Raw genomic sequence first — 19051 nt, 5'->3', positions numbered from 1 at the left:
CAAAATATGTGCATGAATTAATGTAAATATATAGCATGTGTGTTCCATTCCCTGCCATGTAGTAATTATTATTAGCAATAATAGATTCTGAAACTGCAGCTTGGCACATTAGATGTTTGCTGCTGGGGGAGGGCACGGAGGAAAGAGTAATAGTGGCTGAGCTGAGGCAGCCTGGGGCATTTTTCTGCCTACACGAGGCACAGACAGACAGAATGGATTGGGGAAGCTGTTCCAGCAGTATCCTTTACTCCTCTGGAAATGTGCAGCATTGGCTTTCTCCTTTATTCTCTATATCTGTTCTGATGTTGTCAGGGAGACCGAGTCCCTGACTTGCATCCAGCTGCAGAGACCGTCATCTTCGAGGGCAGCAGCAGCCCCCAACCCTCTGCCCGCTGGGGATTCAAGCCTGTTCTGTGACGAGCCCCCACATGAGAGGTTTAGGTGGTAGAGAAGAAAAATTTCCCCACATCTTCTCTACATTTAATTCAGAGAACACCAAAACTTTACTTGAGAACCTCCTTTGATGATTTTAATTGCCATAAAACTGTACTGTAAATTGATCTTGAAAAGTACACTAAGTAAATTATGGTAAAATATCTGCTGTCTTACAGTATAATTGGATCTATATCTGTCAAATGTAAAAGTAACTGGGTTTTCATGAGAGGACACAGATTATAGCAATTTTAAAGATGAAAATGGCTTTAGGTTTTTTTTCTATTTGTTTTGTTAAAATTACAGCACTCAGATTTACTGCTCTGTGTTTGTAATTCCAAGGTGCCTTAAACCTTTTACTGAATTAATTGATAGAAGACGGTAATATTTTAAATAAATTATAAGAGGACATTCTGTACATAGCCATTTAGCACAACCTAGCAATCATTATTCAGAAAACTCCAACTGACTTGAAAGACTCCAACTTTGAATATATAAACACACATGAAAATTAAAAATAGGTCACTAGGATATGAGTGTAAGCACTGTACATTTTTTTATGTTATGTTTGCTAACATCAATAAATCATTGTTTCTCAAGCGGGTATGAATAGGGTCAGTGTCCAAACAACATTCTGAATAATTTCAATTGTATCATTGATATTTGGAATACAATGTTTTCTGTACAGTTATATACAGAGGGGTATAACAAATAATACAGTTCACAACAGAAACTTCAAAGGGATCAATCCCAGGCACTATGCCTAAAAAACTTCTCAGTCTGTGTTTAAATATTGTAGAAATAGCAATTAGACTAAAACAGTTATATTATGAGTTAAGCCTTATCGGTACATAGGAATTATTTTCCTTGCCCTGACTGGTATTTATCAGTAGCAGCAGTGTTTAACATGCAGTATTTTGCTAACAGTTTAAATGTTGAAAGCATCACATAAAAATATTTGCTTATAAATTTCCCTTCTTGCAAATTTCTCTAACCAAAACCAACATCAAGCAAACAAATAGTCTCTCGTGTTTAGTGTGAGAGAGAAAGTAAACACTAATTATAGCAAATAACTATTAGTGTCAAAGGATTCCAAGACGTTAGCACTACACACTTAAGCATTTCCGAGCGGACGGTGACCTTACCTTCATAGCCAAGGAGAAAGCAGGTCAGTAAGTTAGGACAGATCTCCTCCAAAATGGAACAAAAAACAGCGAAAGCTCTTGGGCCTTTTAAAGAGAGTTTATCTAAAAAATATTCAGTTCTCTTCCTGTAGCTCTCCTGAGACCAAATGTCTTTGTATTCCTCCAAGGAAAAGACTCTCTCGTAAACCAAGTATGACAGCACTTTGTTCACATCCAGCTCTTCCAGTATTTTCTCTCTCTGATTGCTTGGGATTTCAGAGAGCCACTTATTCCTGTTTTCATTTTCTTTTTTGGTAGATTTTGTACAGTTATAAAACCTAGATTTAGCTGTTCTTCCAAACATGTTGGTATTTAAACACAAAATTAAAAAAAAATAATAACCTCTGCATTTATTGCAGTCTTCAGCATGCAGAGTAAACACAGTGTGGATAGATAGAATGCAAATACATACTGCTGCCTGTAATTATTGTAATTCTAATGGAATAAAGCAGGCCTACATACAAATTATAAAGAAATCTAGCTCAGTGCCTGCAGCCTCCTAAGAGGATTACATTACACTAATTAGCCCTTTACAACTGTTAACAGCTTCTGAACCATAATGATGAGACTGAGAATTGCTTAGCTACTGTTACTTTTTAATTCTGTAACTGATCTTCAAAGATATCCCTTTGTAAAAAAAATAATTTATTCAAGAAGATAGCTCATCAAACTGAAATAATGTGTACAAACTGCTATAAGACATAAAATAACGTCTTCCATACATGTTAGTTTTGTATTCCTCAGAGACAATCACACAAATCACAGTATAAATGATCCTCTCGTTATTTCATAAAACACTGACTTTGCAACACATTCGAATTTTGTATTTAGTTGTGCAATATTTAGCTTTTGCATAGAAATAATAAATGCTTCTCTGCATATACTGTAAGCATATTTGCAAAAGGCAAGAAAAAATGAAAGGAAGCTTGTAGGGTAGGACCTTTTCTGTGAAGACGAATAAGTGACTGTCCAGACTAAGCACCCCTGCCGCATGCCCACGTCTCGAGAGGGTGTGCGGGCGCCGGACGGCACCGCGACGGCGCGCGCGCCAAGACGCGCGTTGCGGCGATGGCTGCGGTGCCGGTGGAGCTCTCCTGCCACTGGGAATCACTCAGCGAGGATCGCACGCTTACATAAGCGCCTTACGCAAATGCTGCTTAATACACAGACTTTTTGGTCTTGTTTTCATACTTTCTGCCCGCATAGATTCCCTCTAGAAGAGCTGTGAGTACTTTTGTCTGCTCCTGCTGTTTCTTAGTCCTTCTGCTTCTTCCTACAGCTAACGCGTCCAGGTCCTCACCTGGACAGCCTTACCTGGGGCTCTCTAAACAGTACTATACCTCTTGCGCAGCACGCAAAAAAATATTTTGCCAACCTTTGCAATATGTTTAGTCCTCAGCACTCTAAGAAGCAACCTTGGTGCCTTCCTGGCAGGCTGTTTCTGCTTCAGAATTTGCCAGCATTTATCGGTCACCGTTACAGCTGACCACTGACCATTTCATCCTCTAGGAATTGTATTACGGGTATCACCAGCTCCACAATTAACTAGCCAGGACCACGGAAGTGGCTGGAAGCAGTGCCTGTCACCCCGTGACTGTTTGCAGGTACAGCAAGCCTCACAGGTTATCTGGAACAGGGAAGAGTGGAAATACAGGTTGTTTTAGGCCACACCGACTCCATTTTTTGCATGTGAAGGCTTATTGAACACAGCACTGATATCCCTGCTGCTGCCTCTGTGATGTGCTCAGGTAGAGCTACCTCTGCGCTGCCGGGTGGAGGACAAGGGACAAGGTCCTGCCTGGGGACCGCGGGGAGGTGCCGCCTGGACATGGCCAAGCCAGGGCACTGGGCAGGGAGTGCGGCGGCCAACCCGTCTGCAAGGCTTGGCACATCCTCTGAGCAACCTTCAGGAGTGAGGGCCTTCATAAGCCAAATTTTAAACACGCCCTTTGATTGATGAACCTCCATAGAGGCAGTAAAGGCACCACTTCCCCTCCTTTACATATTCTCGGTCAAACAAAGTGTTTCCCCCCAGCCCCAAGTTGGTACTAATTTTACTATTAATACTGCAATATGTCAGCCTGTAAAAATTCCTGATAAAGCCTGCAGCCCCACTTATCTTAGATAGCATCTTACTATTTTTTCCCTTAATGTAGTGATTTTATATCTCATTGAATCATTTATCTAATAGAATCATCATATTACTTTAACCAGTTAATATAATTTGATATTGCCCCAAAGGACTTCTGGTTTTAATCAGCCTTCTCAGCCATTATAACTTATACTGCTAAGTTTTTCCATTATTTTAATAAATTACTTCAATAAATGGTATATCAAGCCAAAGTTGCGGTTTTTAGGTTCTTAGGATAATGGTCCAGATACCAGATACAGAGAATTTAGTCTGATTCTACTTAGAGTTCCAGCTCTAAATGTAATAGGCATTTATTTATTTTTATAGCTACAAACACTGATGGTCGTTAGTGTCCTAAACTAGGTAACGAACTGCACAGTAGTGAATTGAGAAGCTAAAAGGGGGTAACTTGTCAAATGAATAGTGAAATGAATTTTTAAGGGAAGAGCCAGAGAATGTCTTATTTTGACAGCTCATTGCAGGTTCAAAGAGTGACCCTGCTAAAATAAATGCTGCACATAGGTAATTCAGAAACAAAAGCAAAAACCACTGCAGAGCAAAGCTCTACCTAGGTAGTGCTACTCTGCGGGAGATTCCCAGTATCTGTTAAATAAACTAGCATGGAAACCAATAACATTTGCAAGCCCGCTTAGGGAACGAAAACAAAACAAAACAAACGCTCTTAGAAAATTCTGGGCATTCATGAGGGGAGGAGGCAGTATGTGGTCATGGAAATACAAGGAGGAGCTGGCATGGGGTGGAGAGGTTTCTGTAGAAGCCCTGAAAATCTTATGCTTTTCTTGTAAAGGAGGACAATCTGTTGAGCCAGCAGTGCCTACAGGACCATTACTGGTGAAAGAATATGTCCTTTCAGGCTCAAGCACTTGTCTATAAAACTCTTAAAGCCACTGGGACTAGCGGGTTTTATCTCCAGACATGTGTCAAACTGTGGACAGAGCAAAGAGTCGGTTCTCTGCCTTTCCACACACCACGTAGCTGTTTCCAGTTTTGTTAACCAGGGGATACAGTGTTACAGGTCGGATTTGGTAACTGCAGGATTGTCATTCCCGCCAGGCGAGCTGGGGTAGGATGGAGACAAACATAAGCGGGTGTGAAGCACGAGGCAGTTGTGCTGCGCACAGACCCGCCGGGGCCCTCCTTGCAGGCTGCCTGCAGCAGCACCCCGGCCGCCGCTCCGGCTTTATTTACCGTGTGTTTTCACCCGTGTCTTCAGCCGAGCGGGCGCCCGGGGCCGAGGCCGGCGCTGCCGGCGGCCCTCGCCTGCCCCCCGCGGGGCGGCGGGGAAGGGCACGGCACAAAATGGCCGCCGCCGCGGAGGCGGCCGCGCTGCGGCTGGCGCGGCAGGAGCAGGAGCTGCGCTGGCTGGCGGCGGAGATCGGCCGCCTGCGGGAGCCCGGGCCGCCGCGCGATGCCGGCGACGCCAGCGCGGAGCTGCAGCGGCTGCGGGCCGAGAACGAGAAGCTGCGCTACCGCCTGCTGCACCTGCGCCGCAGCCTGGCGGCCGAGCTGGCGCGGGCGGCGCCGGGCCCCGCGGCGCCGCACCACGGGCAGGTAGCGGCGCCGCCGCCTCGCGGGGTCCCCGGGGGAGCTGGCGGCGGCGGTTCCTGGGGCGGGACGGGGGCGCCCAGGCCGCGGCCTGGCGGGCGCTGCCACCATGGGGCGGGTGTCATGGCCGGATGTCGTGGCAGCCAGTGCCGCGGTGCCCTGTGTGCAGTTACCCTCTGCCTTATCCCTCTTTCCAGCAATCTTCTGAGGCAAGCACCGCTGCTGCAGTGAATGAGCATGAAAACGGGAAGAAAAAGCCAAGCGAAGCTGCGAACGGGCACAGAAGTGAGGTAGGTGCTTATCCTGGTGTGCAGTGACAGAGGGGCAGTGCCGTGCGATGTCTGTGAGGGCCGAAAGGCTTCGCTGTGCCCAGCACTCTCCAGCCTGGCAGCCGGGCTCGCCAGAGCACACGCAGCGACAACCTGACAACCTTCATACCTAGGTATCCTGCCCGTCGTTAGCAGGGCTGCTCTTATACGGCCTTAACGCCCTACTCTGTATGGAGGTGAAGTATTTGGCCTGTTGGGAAGGGAACACCTGTGGGATACCTGGGAGTTTCGTGAGCAGTCATGCACTGGGTGATGCAGGGGAAACCTGCCAGAGGAGCCTAACAGTAGTTAGGCTGCTAACTCCAGCAGTAGCTGCAATTAAGAGAATTTTAGTAGTTCTTTTTATGCCAAGCAAAAAGAAAATTCAGACAAATAAAAGTTCTGCAGCAAGAACATGTAGTCTTTTTTGGAAGGTAAAACACATTGTGCTGTTTGGGCACAGATGAATGAAGGTGCACCTAAAAACTGGAAGTCCATGGTAGAGATGCTGGCAAGTTGAAAGGAACTGCCCTGTCCCCAGTTATTTACAGATGCTTTATTGCTTGTTAATATAAGCACAGTGAAACCTGATCTTAGTGCCTCCAGGGCTGCATGAACATTGTAAACTCTTGTATTCAATTTCTCAAGCTCTTTATTTTTTTTAAAATGATTGTGTATATTTCTATATATTTTATATGTTTTTTGCAGTGTAAGCCAGGCTTTATAGAAGACAGACTGAAGCTTTATGAAGGTCTGAAAGAAGAACATGATGCTTTACTAGCTTACAGAGCAGCCAACCAGAGCAAACCGATCAAAATTACCCTGGCAGATGGAAAGATTGCTGATGGAGAATCTTGGAAAACCACACCATATCAGTTAGCTCTAGGAATTAGGTAACGTGGAGATTGAAGGATTTGTACTTTTGTGGTGGTAAATCTGTTACTGAAATTTCCATTTTACCCAGTTACATTCATGGGCAGTGTTAGATGGGCAACTCTCTAATGTTGGATTGTTTGGAAAGCATTGCTAAAACTTGAGTTTAATGTAGCTATAGCTGGATGAAGTTGTTCTGAGTGATGTTTGAGGCCATGTTCTGATCAGAGTAGTCACTTCCCCTATCTATCAAAGTCTTAGCAGTAAAACTAGGAATTAGTAAGACTTAATAAGACTAGTAAAACCGCTAGTACTTTTTTCAACTTACGAGTTGACAGATAACTGTGAAAATCTATTCTTGGATGTAGTATTCCTTCCTGGTGCCCAACAGTGAAAACTCCAGAATGAGGTTAAGTCCTTCAAAGGATTTACTGTCTATGCCTTAAAAGCGGAAAAATATGAAGGTTTAGATGGTGCAAGATGTAGAGCAGTGTCTCAAGGTATTTAGATACCCAAGTATTTTTGCAAATCTAAGCCCAAATGTTTTGGTCTTATGCCTTCATTTGTGTTCTTCAGCCAAGGGTTGGCTTCAAATGCAGTCATTGCAAAAGTGAATGGTGAATTGTGGGATCTGGATCGTCCGCTGGAGGGAGATTGTGCTCTGGAGCTGCTTATGTTTGATAATGAAGAAGCACAAGCTGTAAGTAAACGCTCTCTAAGAACTAATGGCATGGAATTGATGGCAGTATTATACTCTTTAAATCTTAGAAAAAAAAATCTGAACAATTTTTCAAATGGCACTTATTGAAATGTTGAAAAACATTAAATACTTATAATCTAGAGGTGAATAAAGCCATAAGGGTCTCCTCTGTCCTTCTCTTTTACATAAACCGGTTATTTCTCCTTTGAGATTTGGCTTCTGTACGTCATGTCTGGATTTGAGTGCTAATTTGAAATAATTTGATGTTTTAAAGTTGCATGCATCCCTTTGTTAGGCTTAGTCTATGTGTTTGAAGATGAGACACTGGAAGCAATTGTGGCTGTCTTAGCCTGTTCTAAAAATTGTCCAATATCAGATTTCAACCATAAATGTATCTATGTTTTATCTGCAGTATTTATTAGAGACTTTTATTAATTGAAAACTTTTAATTAGTTAATTAAATTATGAATATAGACCAAGTCCCATGCCTGAGTTTTGTGGGATTCAGACTTAAGCCTGCGTTTATGCTCTAAAGTTAGACTTCGTTTTGTCGAGCACACAGCATCAGTAGCCCATGATTTGCGCAGCTGACTTTATTTTTTTGCAGGTTTATTGGCATTCAAGTGCTCATATTCTTGGAGAAGCCATGGAAAGTTATTTTGGTGGCTGCTTGTGCTATGGGCCACCTATTGAGAATGGATTTTATTATGACATGTACATTGAAGACAGGTAAAATGTTGAAGGACTTTATTAATCAACCCTAAAACTCAGGATCCTGAATTTGCTTGTTCAGGTCTCTGCATGTTAAAAGTAAAATGCTATATATCAGATATGGTTCTTTATAGTATAGAAGTATATATGTATAGCATACACGTTTCATACTTTTTTAATTTAAAGAGTAATGCTTAGACTCCTGCTCCGTAAGACTTACAGCTATTGAACATACTACAAAACATTGGGTAAAACTTGTTGAGAGATACAGGAGACAGCATTTCCTTGAAGTATGGAAGTTTGTTCTCAAAATGACCTAGTCATTCGTGAAAGCTCACGTACGCATGTAACTCATAGGTGTTTACTTGCCTAATCCTTGTGCACAGCTTTCACAATTCTGGTTCCCTCATTTATCTCTGTGTGCTCAGGGAAAATAAAAAATCTGCGTCAGCTGATAAACTGCCTCTCACAGCTGACTTGAGCTTTTTCATGCAGCATATATGCTTTGAGCTACTGATCTTCTAGGCAGTTAGACATCTCAAAGACTGTTTTTGAATTATTTCAGTGGGTTTGTTCAGGGTGATACAGTCTGTATTTCTGAATTCGGCATCTGGAAGTATGTTTGGTTGCAAGAAACTAAGAAAATGTTACAAATAATAACAGTATATTCTTTGTTTTTCAAAATAGAACACTAAAAAATAGTTGCTTAAGTATGAGGATAGCAATATAAATAACTTCTGTTTCTTTTGCCACTGTTTGTTTAGAGGTGTATCAAGTTCTGAATTCCCAGTACTAGAGAACTGCTGTAAAAATATTATAAAAGAGAAGCAGCCTTTTGAAAGACTAGAAGTCAAAAAGGAGATTCTGTTAGACATGTTTAAGGTAAATCTTTGAAGCACCTATGTATCACCTTTTAAAACTGTAATTTCTATTAAGCAGAGCATGTGATTAACCTATCAGAAATGGGTCTATGTAGTACAGCAAAAACAGACTACAGCATCTGTTTTTTGCCTTCCCTGTTTTCAGGATGTTTTGAAGAAATAAGCAATTTGCTTATACCTCAAAAACACCATGAACTTGAGTTACAAAGAGATTGGTACACAAAAAGTATACATTCATTCTGTCTGTCTTGCAGAAAAAAGTCTGAAGGCTGTTTTCTCTAGCAATCCATTTATACAGCGAGTATTACAAGTCTTACTATGTCATATATTAATTGGCTTTGAGCTGTTCGACTGGTAGTGACCATGTGTAACATGCACGGAAGTGTTTTTTTTTTTTTTTTTTTTTTCCTTTCAACTAGTGACTTATAACTCTTCTGGAAGGAATGTCGAGCTTGTGCACATGTGGATATGTGTGCGATGAATTTATATTATTAATATATAATTTTAGAATATTCATTAGTAGTTTTTGTAATGATGTTCATAACTTTTTGCTTTTCCCATGTAGTATAACAAGTTTAAGTGTCGTATCCTGAATGAGAAAGTTGACACACCAACTACTACAATATACAGGTAAACAAAAGTAATTAAAAGATGTTACAAAATATTTCTATAGCTGGGTATGTTTGATTTAAACTGAGAGGAGAAGGAACCTTTTTCTTTACTCCATTTTCAGAGAACTGATGTGATTAGGGACCTAGATTTTGAATTCATATTATTTTCTATGTTGATTCATTTTCTTCTCCTGCTAGGACAAATCTTATCTTCACTGGTGGGCAAATGGCAAGCCCACTTTTCACTAATTGCCCCTGCTTTCAAGAAAAATATTATAGCAGGTTACCACTTAAGGCTTGTATGGCTGAATTACGGGTAGAGGTAACTCAGCGTAGGGTGAGGCTCATTTGGTTGGTAGGAATAAAACTAGTTGCAGAATAACAAAACTATTTTTGCTGTTGAAAGTGCTTTGTTTGAAACTTCTTGAGCTTTGGCAAAGCTTCCATACGGACCTATGTGAATTGCTGGGCGTGTGATGATCCCCTTGCAGGGGATCAAGCGTGCTTAGTGTTTATGGGATAAATACTCATAGAAGGTATGGCTGCATTTAAGATGCGCTGAGTTTGAGTGTTGTATAATGTTTAATTTGAACATGCATGCCTACTAATTTAAACACACCAAGCAGTATGCCACTATGCCAGTAGGTCATTTGTGACTCTACTTAAAAATGTTGGAGATTTTTAAAATAACCTCTTGTTTTGATTTATAGATGTGGTCCGCTGATTGATCTCTGCAGGGGCCCGCATGTGAGACACACTGGAAAAATCAAGGCCCTTAAAATATTTAAGGTAGGTTCATAAGATAACTCTACTTTTGAACTTAACTAAAACGGAGGCTTGCAAGATTCACTGTTGTAGTGGTAAAGCTCACTGATGTGATGGTAAAGAAACAGTCAATGTTAAGAGTTTTTTTTTTTTTTTTTTTTTTTTTTTAACCAGAGTAGTTACACAAGTGTAGTTATGCACGTGCCTGCACTGTAAGGAAGAGTAGTGCAAAAAGCACTCGAGCTAGTGGTGCCTAGGTTAGCTGTGGAAGCAGCTGCAGCGGGCTCCATCCATAAGCCAACAGGTCAGTGCTGCTGTCTGCCCCGCGCTCGCATCCGCGCCCTGCGTCGCACTGTGCGGCACCGATGTCCCGGCTTGGATCAGCAGGAGTCAGGGCAGCGCGTGCCGTGCTGCCCACGTTGTGTGCAGGCGGCCTCTGGCCTACAGGAAGTGAGCGTCCACGTTCATTGGGCCGGGAAATACTGATCTGCCTTAGCAAGAGGGGATTTTTGAGATGCAGGAGGTAAAGTGAGAACTTGCAGATATGTAAGTGCTGCTCTTTAAAAATTACATTGTTCACATGAAAACTAGAGCTAGTGTTTGCAGATGCCTGTGATAACTGTATAGTATTCGTTACCTGCAGATGCTAATTTTGCTAGCCTCTCTAGGCTGACCTCATGGGAGCATTTGGCACCCTTTTTGCTGGCTTCCTCACCGAAATCTGGAACTCAGAGATACAGCAGTTAAATACTTGAACGTCAAAACAGATAGGACTTCTCTGTGTGAGAGAGAGTTATTTTTACATTTTCAGTCTTTACTGTTTCCTTACTGCATTATGTTTTGAACTTAAACAAGTGCTTCTCTCCTAGAAGGTAAAATGTGAAATAATGAAACATGACATGATGCAAGTTAAAATAAGGTAGCCAAGTAGAAAAAAAATACATGACTTGACCAGTCACTTGTATTTATGCCTTCTGTGTTAGTATCCTGGCTAAAAGATGGTGCAAGAATCTGCATGTTATAAAAAAAAAAAAAAAAAAAAAAAAAAAAAGCTGGATGACTGGATATAGATCTTCTCCCAAGGAAAAATCATAAAAGTGGATCAATGTTTATTCTTCCTTTCCTTGACATTATATAATACTATCTTAAAATACATATTTTTTCCACATAAGAATTCCTCTACATATTGGGAAGGAAAAGCAGAAATGGAGACTCTGCAGAGAATTTATGGAATATCCTTCCCTGATAACAAAATGATGAAGGAATGGGAAAAAATCCAGGAAGAAGCCAGAAACCGGGATCATAGGAAAATTGGAAAGGTACATCATTTTATGGCCTTCTATAATCCGGTAAACTAATTCATTCTCTTCCTTTGTTTTTCTGTATTTGGACAGTTCAGATGGGAGTCAGTTACACAATGAAAGATTGTGTATTGGCCTTGCTGGTAGGATGTGATTCCCCATTCAGTTGCCTAATTGTTGTCTCCTTTACTATTATTTTGTAGAACAAATGGCATTTTAATGGGGGGGGACTTGAAGCAATATAGTAAATAGCTTTGGGGACATTAAAAAGCGCAGTAGGAATTACATGTGAAGCAGGAAGTGTTTTATTTAAAAACATAAAACATATGAATGCGTGTCAAAGTTAGTAGCCAAGAGGATGCAGATGCGAAACTCTCAGTACTTCTGGTGGGTATGAGAAAGGGAAGGTGAAGGGCCTTAATAAGCACAAGTGAGAGCCCATGGGTGCACAGAGAACAGTGACCAAGCGAGCAGGTAGTAAAGTGGTTTTTGCTGAAGAGTTCATGCTTGTCCTATGAATCCATTAAGATTTGAATATTTGTCCATTATTTACACTATGATTACTCCTCTTTTCAAAATGAAATGATTAAGTATCAATCCAACAAAGTATATCTAGTACAAAGTGTGTGTAGTTGGGAGATATATGGGAGATTCAGATTGTCCAAGGACGGCGTTAACAGAACCAAAATTCTGAGGCTATGTTTTTGAGCTCTCAAAAGGAATGACTGTTTTATAAGCTTTGCACATCAGCCCTAAGATCTGATGGGTATGTGTTTCAGTTGTTTGGGCTACTAGTAGTAAGATTTCTGAATCTTCTTTTTTTGGGGGGAAACATGTTTAGATAGTTGCAAAATTAAGATGTTACTATAAGGCTTCTAAGAATAAGAACTAGAAGTGAAATAACTTCTGTTACTGAGAATTTGTAGAAGTCATCTTGTTTTTGTTTGTTTGTTTGTTTGTTTGTTTCCTCTCATTTTTACTCTGGTGAACAAAGTGTCAACATGTGAATTAAAATCAGTCATGTTCAACACCTGGAGATACAGCTGAAGTAGTCTTACACTAATTGTGGTTTTTAATTGCTGTAGGAGCAAGAACTTTTCTTCTTTCACGATTTGAGTCCTGGAAGCTGCTTTTTCCTCCCCCGAGGTGCCTTTCTTTATAATACGCTCATGGATTTCATAAGAGTGAGTAGATACTGATGTAATTTATCATGTGCTTAATATCAGCTGTGTTCTTGATTTAAGTGATATGTCCTTCACAGTCCTGAACTACGCTCACAAAGCAAAAAACACATGCCAGAATTTCACTAGGTTAATAAACGCCCAACCTTTTTCAAGTTAGGGCTAGGAAAAGCATTCTTAATTGCCATGTGCTTTTTCTACCTGAGTAAAACCGATATGCACAGTGGTCCTTCAGTCTCCCAGTAAATGACTGTCATAATCATACAGTTAGAGAATCAGGATTTTGCTTGTTGAAAGTAACTTTATGTCTGCACTGCCTTTTAAAATGTTGAATTTGTTTTATAGGAGGAGTATCACAAGCGTAATTTTACTGAAGTTGTATCCCCAAACATCTTCAACAGTAAGCTGTGGGAAGCTTCAGGGCACTGGCAGCACTACAGTGAGAATATGTTCTCTTTTGAGGTTGAGAAGGAAACTTTTGCCCTTAAGCCGATGAACTGTCCAGGACATTGGTTTGTACCCTCAGCTGAAAAATGGTCTTATTTTTTCTACATCTGTGCTTTGTGCTCCTGAGGGAAGCTGGTGGAGTGTTATCCTGTGTGTGCTAGCTGTACAGTGGGCTGCTTTTTCTATGCAACTGTCTTGTCCAGAGAGCTCATGGTGTCTTCAGCAGACCAAATGCAGTTCTAGTGCAGAATTAGTGGAAGATGTTTCTCCTAAATGAGCGAGGCTTCTCTGTGCTAATACTAGTTTGCCCCACTTGAGGAGTATGGCATTAGTTGGGCACAGATAGGCATAAGATACAGTGCCTCGAAAGCAGGGAGAAGTCAACAGGTTCTGGTGGTTGTTCTCACAGTGGCTTTTCCAGGAAGTTTTTAGGAAGCCAAATGGCTTGGTTTCTCCTCTTGCCTGCCTTTTAGAATGCAGACAACTTGAACAAATACATGTTTAAAAATGTTGTGGTTGGTTTTAGTGCCTGTATTGTCTTGTATGTGAAGGATAAAAACAAGGTTCTTTGATGTTCCTTCCAGCCTGATGTTTGCTCATCGTCCACGATCCTGGAGAGAAATGCCTCTTAGACTTGCAGACTTTGGGGTTCTTCACCGAAATGAACTCTCTGGGACTTTAAGTGGCTTGACTCGCGTTAGGCGCTTCCAACAAGACGATGCTCACATCTTTTGCACAATGGAACAGGTGAAAACAACAATTAAACAACATCCCCTCAAACCAAATAAACCTCAAGTATTTCCAGTTTTTAGTTCCTTCTGTTGTGATTGGAGTGTAACGCTTCATTTGTGTGCTTTTGTGGGGTTTTTTTGTTTTGTTTTTTGTTAGGTTCCTTCCCTCTTACTCATGTGGAGCTCCATATGTCTTAGTCTTCTGTGGTACTGCTTGAGTCGATAGTCTGTTGATCCTAACTTCTCAGTTCAAAATTTATTGAATGCCTGTAAATTGCATTTTTTCTTTTCTTTCTTTGAAGTAAAGAAATAATTGTAGAAAGGAAGATAAGATAACATCTCTCTGATTTCATTAATTATAAATTATTAAGACTTTTTTCTTATGGAAAGATATATGGTTGGAACTACATCCTAAAAGGCAAAATCCTCCTTCCTTCCTCTCTCTCCATCTTTTTAAAAATAAATAAATAAATAAAATAGTCACTTTGCTTTCTGTACTAATGCTAAATAAATGCTTTATTCAGGCAGTAATTCCACAGGCATCAGTAGAACTATGTGAAGAAATTGATGGACTCTATAAAACCTGGCTCATGCAATCTGGCTCTAGAAGCCTAGGCTTAGTAAGAATATTATTTTTCATTCTGTGCTATGAAGCCACAGCACCTGAGTTCACTCCTTGTTCTTCTAACCAAGTTTAGGTTTATAGAATATAATTTTTATGCATATACATGCATGAAATATATGTAATATATATTCTGTATTTTTATATATATATGCACTTTTTCAGTTTAATGTTGGACCTTTTGAGAACGTAGCCATACACATCTTTTTGCACAGAAACTGCTAAAACCGAATTATGAAGAGCACTGCAAATTCAGTTCCTTTTCTATCTTCATCAACATGTTTTTGGTTTTTAAACTCTTTTTTTTATGTTTAAGATCGAAGAAGAAATTAAGGGCTGTCTTGATTTCTTGAAGTCTGTTTATGCTGTCTTTGGTTTTACCTTTCAACTGCATCTTTCTACAAGACCTGAAAATTATCTAGGAGAATTAGAGATCTGGGATCATGCTGAAAAGGTAATTCATAAAAAACAAAAGCCTTTATGTTTGCTTTTTCAGAAATGGATGTTTAGCAACTTATTTCATGTTGAATGCTGAAGTTAGTGAGATTGTTTAAATCAGATGCTAAGTACTCCACCTACTGAAAGTACTTGTTGAAAAGTTGTATAAAATAGACTTTTTGTATAAAATGACAACTGTTTGGTTCTTACTTAGGCCCTTATTGAGAACTGTTTCTATTTTCATTATTATTATTTCAAATTGAGAATAATCACAAAGTTTTCATAAGAAGCTACGCATATTTCAAGATTACTTATCATCAGTGACTGAATGTTTGAACATGCTGCCAATGGGGAGCATGACAATGCACAAAGGAAGCACCCTTCATATTTCAGAGGCTACATGATCTAGTGTAGACAGATGTTTTCACCTTTACAGTAATGGAAAGCTCTGAGAGACCTATCAAGTTTTAAAAATTATTTATTTATGTATATAATTAGCAACTTCAAAGCAGCTTGAATGACTTTGGAGAACCATGGAAGTTGAATCCGGGAGATGGAGCATTTTATGGTCCCAAGGTTAGTGAATTAGTATTTTAATACAACTTTGGAACAGGACAAAATTCGGACAAACTGTGCCTAGGAACTCTGCTATTTTGCTTGACAGATTGATATTAAAATCAAAGATGCTATTGGCAGATATCATCAGTGTGCTACGATCCAGCTTGACTTCCAACTACCTATTCGTTTTAATCTTACTTACGTTGGGTGAGTGGTTAAACTATCTGTTTTTTGTTTTTTTTTTTTTTTTAATGCCTTCAAAATTGGTAATTTGTGTGTGGGCTAGGAGAAGGGTGTCTTTCGTTTTATTCTTTTCATCTTTACCTATCTCTTCCAGGAAGGATGGTGATGATAAGAAACGGCCAGTAATTATTCACAGAGCTATCTTGGGGTCTGTGGAGAGAATGATAGCTATTTTAGCAGAAAACTATGGAGGAAAATGGTAAGTGGCGCTGATTTAAGGAACACTTGACTACATAGCTAGAAGCTATAGAGGCTTCCTATGCATCATAATAAACAATCAAGGCATAAATAAAGACATGTAATAAACGTGGATAATAGATGTAAAACGAAAGTTCTGTTAACAATTTTAACAACTGTGAGATCAGCTAGGATGAGAACAGAAGCTCTAAGTTGTTCCTGTGTCAATCAACCAAGATCGGTCTATTTTCCATTTTATGTGAACTGGGAAGAGTGAATGTAATAGCATAGCCGGCATCTTTAGCTTGCTGAATTATTTTTATAAAGTAAAAAAGGGAGTTTGGGGGAAATAATGCAAATATATATGTTTGGTGTTTTTGTTAATATACTTGCTAGGCCTTTCTGGCTGTCTCCACGGCAGGTCATGGTTGTACCTGTGGGACCTACTTCTGAAGAGTATGCCCGGCAGGTGAGAACAGAGCCTTCCTTTTTATAGTAGCAAGACATTTTAATGGCTGCCCAAATGTTTGTCCTAGCATAATAACTGATTGCTTCAGTGACATTGCAGGCGTTATTTCCATAGGTGAAATCTTTCATACCTTCGAAAACTTGTGTAAAATTTGAAAAAAGGGTTTGTAACAAGTATCTTGGGCTGCGTTATCAAGTACATAACTCAGCAGTCATTTAAAAAAAAAAAATCTGGACCGTATACAGTAACTCGCATTTCATAATGAAATGTATCTGCTTAAAGTAAGAATGGAACCAGTTTCCTCCCGTCCCTAGCACGTATGTTTTTGACTGTATTAGAGCATGTGTGCTATTACAGCCCTTCTGCTTTTTATTTAATGCGATAAATGACTTCATTCCTCTTCCTCCCTTCTGTGGCTGAGGAAACCTTTCTGACATTCAGCAGTGCAGCTGTCTGAGGAGATCAGCAGACGTTTCCTAGGGATGTTCCATCGTGTAGTCCTCTGAACTAGAGTCCTGCCAAGCCCTTCAGCGTGTGTGCAGCTTTCTTCAAATAACTGCACTGTAGTCTTCCATGTAGCTATTCCCAAGAGCAAAAATATGCACATATGTGAAATACTTCTTGGAAGAGATTACAGGATGTACTATTTCATGATGTAGAAGGTATATACATCTGTGTGTGTGTGATTTTTTTTTTCTTTTTTTTTTTAGGTTTGCAGTGATTTTTTTGAGGCAGGATTTATGTCAGATGTGGATCTAGACCAAAGTTGCACGTTAAACAAGAAAATAAGAAATGCACAGCTGGCCCAGTATAACTTTATCTTAGGTACTTATATTTCTGAACATTGTGAAAATTTAAATTTTGTGTTGAGAGTTGGCCTAGACTCTCATCTTGTAATGCAGGCAGACAGCTTAATACTGTTTGTGTCTTTGCAGTGGTTGGAGAAAAGGAAAAAGCAGATAATGCTGTCAACGTGCGAACAAGAGACAACAAAGTTCATGGAGAGATTTCAATATCTGCTGCCCTTGAAAAGCTGAAGAAATTTAAGAGTTCACATACTGCAAATGCAGAAGAAGAATTCTGATACTGCTGCTACTTACTGTCTGTTTATTTAAGTGCCCAGGTGAAATAGCATTTCTTTCCTCCTCCACTGCAGTAATGCTTACTTGCAAGAATTTCCAGTTAGTCTATATTCAAACTAAGCAAATAGAACCCGTTTCGGTGCTGTAGGAATAGCATGAAAGGGCAGGTGTAACTGTCAACTGTTTTGACAATCCTGCGAATCTACTTGATAAAGGCTATTTATTTAAAATCTTAATCTTTAAAAATCTTAAACCTCTACTCAGTTATCTTGATTGTACTGTGTAAATGAATTGGGGATACCATTTAGTCCAGGAACAGGACCCTGGCTTCTGCTGCCATCGCTGAATTACCTCAGTCACGTAGTACTTATATAACTGACGTGACCTGAAATCCAAAACTTGACAGTTGGTAGGTCTATAGGGAACATTTTTTTTCCTTCTTGAATCCAAATTAGGTCAAACAGGGTGGGAAAGGAGGGGATAGCCTCATTATTCCTGAAATTGTGGTGTCTTTGAAGATCTCAGTAAAACAAGATACTGAAGGATTTAGAGGGAATAACTGGTTGCCATAAAGCTGGCTGCCCTAAAAGAAGTTGAATTACCTACTCTCTCCATGTATGGGCAGCTTTTGTTTTTGTTTGTGCTTGCTGGGAGTTTAACTCATTTCAGAAAAAAAAAAAAAACACGAAATTAATCTTTGATGGCTGTTTCCAATTTATTGCGCGTGTTGGGGATGTTGAGCAGGCTGAAAAGAGGTGGATGTTGTAATTTTCTTTTACTCCTTTTTATAATACACTATGTTGGAATTTGAAGGGGTTGTATTTATCTCGCCGCACACCCTGCTTATGCAGTTGGGTGCAGTTGCTCTCAGGGGAAAGCAGGAGGGGGGCAGAGAGATCCTTATCACCCGCTGACCGCAGAATGAACCCTCCTGGAGTAGGTGCAAGTGCAATGAGCTAATGAATATGGACTTTTCCACCCAGGGAAGCTATAAAAACACTTCAATTAGACAGGGGCTGTATGACCAGGGAGGGGGAACATAACAAAGAGCCACCTCAGGTGGGGCGGGGAAGGCTGTAAGGGCGGTGGATCTTGGCCCCAGGGGAAAAGGAGAGGGCTGCCCGGTTGGGAAACTGGGATAAAAGGAGGCTGCGCCCTCAGCCCTGGGAGGGGACCTCATAGGGGCCTGCCCCCGGGCCATCTGCCTTTATTCGAATAAAGTTTTAGGGCTCCTCTGTCTCCTTGTGCACATTCGGTTCTTGACAGCGAGGTGTTCTGCACAGTTTAGTTTTGTAAATCAGTTTTTACCAACTCCTCAGCCTTAACTTAAAAATACACATATATTTATAATCTCCCCCCTAGGCCTTCCCCCCTCCTGCTCTACAGCTGCCCGGCCGCTGCAGCCTGGCAGCGAGGGCTGCTCCTCCTTCAGGTGCAGGGGGCGGCTTTGCGCAGGGCGAGTAACGCCCCGGCCGCGCCTCCGCCTGCACCCGCCTTCCCACGGCCGCAGCAGGGCCGGGGCTGCCCCCTCCGCCAGCGCCGCCGCGGAGGAGGGTCGGGCACGAGCGGGGGCGGCTCCGCGCCGCGCTCCGCCCCGCGCAGGGCCGCGCTGCACCGCGCCGGGCAGGGCCGCGCCGCGG

The 19051-nt window shown here is 41.0% G+C and overlaps 2 protein-coding genes across 2 annotated transcripts in view; one reads left to right on the top strand and one right to left on the bottom strand.

Moving 5' to 3' along the window:
* The window catches only part of TJP1 (tight junction protein 1), a 183871-nt gene extending 181936 nt beyond the window's left edge, over positions 1-1935 (bottom strand). Inside the window, exon 1 of the mRNA XM_088519926.1 lies at positions 1578-1935. Within this exon, the coding sequence (XP_088376052.1) occupies positions 1578-1920 (343 nt within the window). The 5' untranslated portion in view covers positions 1921-1935. The remainder of the gene's footprint in view (positions 1-1577) is intronic.
* A 3132-nt stretch (positions 1936-5067) lies between these two features.
* TARS3 (threonyl-tRNA synthetase 3) lies at positions 5068-17606 on the top strand. Its single transcript, XM_088519731.1, has 19 exons — positions 5068-5319; positions 5511-5603; positions 6330-6514; positions 7071-7194; positions 7802-7923; positions 8670-8787; positions 9352-9416; positions 10108-10186; positions 11335-11481; positions 12549-12647; positions 12990-13156; positions 13676-13838; positions 14761-14898; positions 15381-15458; positions 15547-15647; positions 15778-15882; positions 16257-16329; positions 17040-17154; positions 17265-17606. The coding sequence occupies exons 1-19, from the start codon at positions 5068-5070 to the stop codon at positions 17411-17413; spliced, it is 2373 nt and encodes a 790-aa protein (XP_088375857.1). The 3' UTR covers positions 17414-17606.
* Positions 17607-19051: the final 1445 nt, after the last annotated feature.

The sequence above is a fragment of the Tinamus guttatus genome, unplaced genomic scaffold (assembly GCF_059628265.1).
Source record: "Tinamus guttatus ecotype Peru unplaced genomic scaffold, ASM5962826v1 Tinamus_guttatus_pri_ptg000004l, whole genome shotgun sequence".
Classification (NCBI taxonomy): domain Eukaryota; kingdom Metazoa; phylum Chordata; class Aves; order Tinamiformes; family Tinamidae; genus Tinamus; species Tinamus guttatus.
Note: the sequence above shows the minus strand (reverse complement) of the source record. Positions and strands in the feature narration are given on the sequence as shown.